Source organism: Branchiostoma floridae, unplaced genomic scaffold, assembly GCF_000003815.2.
Source record: "Branchiostoma floridae strain S238N-H82 unplaced genomic scaffold, Bfl_VNyyK Sc7u5tJ_891, whole genome shotgun sequence".
Taxonomy (NCBI): domain Eukaryota; kingdom Metazoa; phylum Chordata; class Leptocardii; order Amphioxiformes; family Branchiostomatidae; genus Branchiostoma; species Branchiostoma floridae.
Genome location: NW_023365958.1, coordinates 1 through 5,094, shown reverse-complemented (window position 1 = coordinate 5,094; position 5,094 = coordinate 1). Strand labels below are relative to the sequence as shown.

General features: G+C 39.0%; 1 protein-coding gene across 2 annotated transcripts; it reads left to right on the top strand.

Annotated features, from left to right (window-relative positions):
• The first annotated feature begins 177 nt into the window (after nucleotides 1-177).
• Nucleotides 178-4,667, top strand: LOC118409052 (receptor-type tyrosine-protein phosphatase alpha-like). 2 transcript variants are annotated; one of them, XM_035809920.1, is made up of 9 exons: nucleotides 178-297; nucleotides 632-708; nucleotides 1,131-1,265; nucleotides 1,837-1,959; nucleotides 2,129-2,182; nucleotides 2,648-2,741; nucleotides 2,876-2,933; nucleotides 3,369-3,504; nucleotides 3,909-4,667. In XM_035809920.1, exons 1-9 carry the CDS (start codon nucleotides 237-239, stop codon nucleotides 3,990-3,992), a joined length of 822 nt encoding a protein of 273 aa, XP_035665813.1. In that variant the 5' UTR covers nucleotides 178-236; the 3' UTR covers nucleotides 3,993-4,667. The 2 variants fall into 2 exon arrangements, with proteins under 2 accessions (XP_035665813.1, XP_035665812.1); XM_035809919.1 differs by lacking the exon at nucleotides 2,876-2,933 and having other exon boundaries at nucleotides 2,648-2,799.
• The last annotated feature ends 427 nt before the right edge of the window (nucleotides 4,668-5,094 follow it).

The window sequence follows — 5,094 nt, the reverse complement described above, 5'->3', positions numbered from 1 at the left end:
GGCTTTTGAAACAAAACTTGTTGAAAGAACTGCAAAAGTGGAATCAAGGATATAACCAAATCAGGGTGATAAATGTAACTTCTGTCTGCATGATGCTTACATTCATGTATGTACATTTTTTGTAATTTTGTTGTTTAAAGTTTATTGCTTCAGACCTGTATATTTTTTTCATTGTATAATCTCTGAGTGTTTGTTTGTTCCAGAAACTGACCCAAATCCCCATAGAGAAACACAACATGAGATCTGGCAACCTTCCAGACAACATCAAGAAAAACAGGGTTCTGCAGATCCTGCCATGTAAGTTTTGTACATGTCAGTCATTTTTGGAGTGTTCCATTCTCTTGTATACTTTCTTGCACATTATCAAACACCTCTGGATGGCATTATTCAGTGCAGTTCATTTGATGAACTACTGCAAGTGGGGTTAAGTCAGAGAAAAGTGTCCCAAATGCTGTTTGCTGATACATGTACATGTGCAGGCCTTGAGAAAAATGACATATCACATGAGTTTTACTTTCCCAATATGCGCTCTCTATTCTTAGCCTTCATTACGATGTATGATTAAAATCCAATAGAATTACTTTATATTGTCAGAAAGACCCTTAGGAATGTTAATTTTTTTCCCTTTCAGATGACACATCCAGAGTGTACATCACCCCCACAGTGGGTATGAAGAACTCAGACTACATCAATGCAGCCTTTGTCGATGTAAGTAAATGTTACATGTATCATTCTTAATATGACCAGAAGTACAATGTCATGTAAGGGCATTTTGTATGTGGATGGGAGCTATCTTACAATGAAAGTCCACTCTGTGTTGTGAAATTGTCCATACCGGTATACGCACTGCTTGACAAGTTTTGATTCCGGAAGCTATTTCTCTTGATATTTCTAACCACACTGAAAGTGATAGAAGAAACCTATAGCTAAAGAAAGAAGATCCGTATGAAATTATTGATCATCGAATCTGTCAGGTTTCCAGGACAACCCAACTCAATGGTTTGACCGCTGCTTTACAGCGGAGCCCTGGGTCACAAATAACACACCGTAGCATACAAATATGTACATTTATACATACATACAAACAAATTCAATGTCATCTTTAATCTTGGTTTGGCCTCTTGTTGCAGGGATACAGAGAGAAGGATGCCTATATCGCCACCCAAGGCCCCCTACCCAACACGGTGACCGACTTCTGGAAGATGGTTTGGGAATGGAAGTCCTGCTCTATCATCATGCTGACAGAGCTGGAGGAGAGGGGTCATGTTAGTGTTCTGCTTTTCTTCAGTCTTTATCTACACAAATACTGTAGTGTAGTAATTAGTCCTTTTCAACTTTCATTTCTCAGGCTTTGCTTCACTGTAATGAAATAAAGACATAGATATTATTGTTTTGTCTTGAAATAAGGTTTTCTGTTGTATTAATGGTAAGAAATACAACGAGACTCCTTTAAGTTGTTGAAGTCTAAGAGAGGGTAGCTGAAAATTAGAGGGCAAATGTTTTCCAGATCATGAGAGATGGCCAAGATTACAATTCTGTTCTGCATACTGTCTTCCCTGATAAACAAAATAATGTGAATTGCTCTTTTTCTAGTACTCATATCCTCTATCATACCCTCCTCTTCTACCAGTCATCATCATCATCATCTCGTGCAGGTTGCCCGGACCAAGTCAACTCTCTCCTTCTATACATCCCTGTTCCCCATAGCATTCTTTAGATCATCAACCTGCATCAACTCTACATCCTTCTCATATCCCCTTATACATGTATCTCCCATTACTCTTTTCTAATAGTAAATACTCTTGTCCTCCAATATATTTTCTCATTTTGTTACAGGAAAAGTGCCATAAGTACTGGCCAGGTGAAGTAGAGATGTATGGAGACATCTGTGTGGAGGCTAAAGGAGACAAAACCTTTCAGGACTACACCGTCCGCACCTTTCACATCACCAACACTAAGGTACAAGGGGAATCCTAAAGACTCTTTGTTATGTTTGTGCTCATCCATATTTTGTTCAAGATTGTGTCTGTAATTAGGATATCTTGCAACTGTTTACTTGTTGTTGTTTTTTGTAAAAATTCACTGCCCAAAGCCTGTCATTCATAAAGTATTTGTTTTCTGCTTTTAGACCCACAAATTCCAGAAGCATGCTGAAGGAGAGACAGAGGGACTGCTGGAAAAGGTACCATTTATTTTCATTGCAATTTATTGTTGTTACATTACTATCATCACTAGAAAAAGTAGCTATGATAATTTTCTTGTGATCATGATAAGGTGTGCTGTGCAGCTCCAAATTTTCTTATGTCCTTATGGGTTTGATGGAGTGAAGTTCCATGACAAGTGCCAGAGGCGTGAGAAAAAGAAGTGAGGAATTAAGTGGCAGTCCATATCTTTAGGACCTGGTGCAGATTCCAAATGTTGTGATATCTTAATGTTTTCATCAGAACATCAACAGTCTCTCAAAGCTTAAGTTGATTTTTGTCCATCAAGGTGAGGGAATAGATTAATCTTTTATTTATCATTAGTAGCAAGATGCTGTCCAGAGACAGAGGGATGTATGCTAGTACTGATAATTCATGACCAAAGCCATCAAGATTTGTTTATCTTGAGGAAACTTAATATCTTCCTTTCTACCTTTTCACAACAGAAGGCGTCCTGTCGTACCATTCAGCAGTTCCACTTCCATGGCTGGCCAGAGATCGGCATCCCTGCCAACGCTGCCGGCATGCTGGACCTGATTGGTCAGGTGGAGAGGCAGCAGCAGCAGTCCGGAAATGGACCAATCACGGTGCACTGCAGGTATGTGTCATTCATCTCATTAACCAATCACAAATCGTCAGTCCTGCAAATGCTGCCGGCATGCTGGACCTGATTGGTCAGGTGGAGAGGCAACAGCAGCAGTCCGGAAATGGACCAATCACAGTGCACTGCAGGTAGGCGTCATCGGTCTTATTAACCAATCATAGTTCAGGCAGGTGTCTCATTTCATTGACTTACATTTGTACATTGTGCAACATGTACCAGTCACAGATCTAGCTTGTTATTCTTTGATATGTATGATTTATAGGTTCTGCATATACATGTACTGTACATGTACTCATACAGTGGTGGGCCTGCCACGTACATTATGCATTGTTTAAAGGGTGTAACTACTTATAGAATGTATAGATATGTCATACATTTGTTTCATGACAGGCTAATCAGTGCCCACCCCTTGCAGTTATTCAAAAATTTATTACTATTTTTAAAGAATTGTGGCAAGTATTTTACCATAGCAAAACAATATATGCTGTAAAGTAGCATTCTAATGTTGAATGGAAAATGTGTGACATGTCATGTTGATGATGTGATACATGTCTTCCCTGCAGTTCTGGTGCAGGCCGCACAGGGGCGTTCATAACCCTGAGCACAGTGATTGAGCGGGTGAAGGCAGAGGGCATCTGTGATGTTTTCCAAACTGTGAAGTCCATGAGATACCAGAGACCTCACATGGTGCAAACAGTGGTAAAGTACCCATCATTTCTATTCATACTCCTCCAATCATTTCCTGACATGTTTCAACCTCTAACTGACAAAAATGGGCAATGAGAATGAGACTTTAAAGGTAGATGTTGAAACAACTTCTTAATGTTGTATATGTCATTTTAGAATGATTTTGAAGACTCCAATGTAGTTCAAAAGAAAGACAAAGATTAACATGAGTACATAAAAGTTTAAACGTTATACATTGACAAGTGGAGGATGCTTTTCCACTGTAGGTTTCCCTGAATGAATAAATGATACAGTTTAGGCCTCAGCTACACCATATCTTAAGCTACTATTGCATGGATAAAAATCATAGCCACAGCATTATCATTACGAAAGGGTTGTATACATTTTGTAAATGGTTGTTGTTTTTCTCTCCATAGGAACAGTACCAGTTCATCTATCAGGCAGTACTGGAGTATCTGGACAGTTTCACTCTCTATGCAAACTTTAAGGACCTGCAGTAGCCTAGCCTGTCTAACTCCTCACTGTCCAAGACCAAAACCCTGGAGGTCTGTGTCCGCAGAGCTTGTAGACATAAACCTCTAACTCAGGAGAACCCTTGGAATAAGAATCAACCACTAATGAGAGGCTCGTATAAAAGTCAAAGTGGATCTTGTCCCAAACAAAACAATTTTGATTAGAACTGATCAAAACCCTCGACAACCGAAAGCTCAAACTGTGAAATAATCAAATTTCAGTCGATGACATTGGCAAAATTAGGGAGGGGGAGGGTACTATTCTCATTCCTTTTTTTCTTGTGGAGTCCTAGAAAGTGTTGTGAGGACAATTTCTCATCAAAGTTTCTTGTCTGTTTAACAGCATCTATTGGAAAGCTGGATCTCTCTCTCTACTATTTGGTGTGGAAAGTCTTTTTAAAGTGGAAACATTCCAATCCAGTGTTTTGGGACCAAACTTTATGTGTCTCTATGTTGAGCTGGCAGCACAGGCATCACATTATAGTTGGCTGGCTTATGTGGTTATCCTTGACAAAGGAGCTGTCAACATGTATTGGTTGCATATCCCTATTGTGTGACTTAGTAGAGATGGTTTTCAACAGGAGCTGAAAAATGGTACATGGTTACTGCAAAGAGAGGAATGTCAAAGTGTCCAATGTCTAGCATTGAAGCCCTTGCATTTTGCAAAATGATTTTTGTTACATGAAGCATATAGTTAGAATAATCACTGACACCTCAAACCAAAAATCTTGGAACTGACACCAGAAGACAAAGATTAGACTTGGGCCTCTGACTTGCAACATAATGGTGTTTCAATGGTTGTTTTTGTAAAAGGTGTCCGGCAAAAGGAAGGAAGTAAATTGTAATTGTAATCTAAAGTTTGAGTGGATGAAATACTTCATTCAGCTGCAATAATAGCAAAAAGTGAGGCTTGATTTTTAAATCATGTGAATTGGCCCAGATTGTTTTTAAGCCAGTGACATAAAGATAGCTATTAAGTTGGGACAAGTGCAAGGTTAAAATGTGCACTGTGATAAAGTGGAAATTTGTATTTTTTCCAAAATTTTAGAGTTCAAGATCTACTATTAAGGTTGGTTAACCAAAGTAGGTT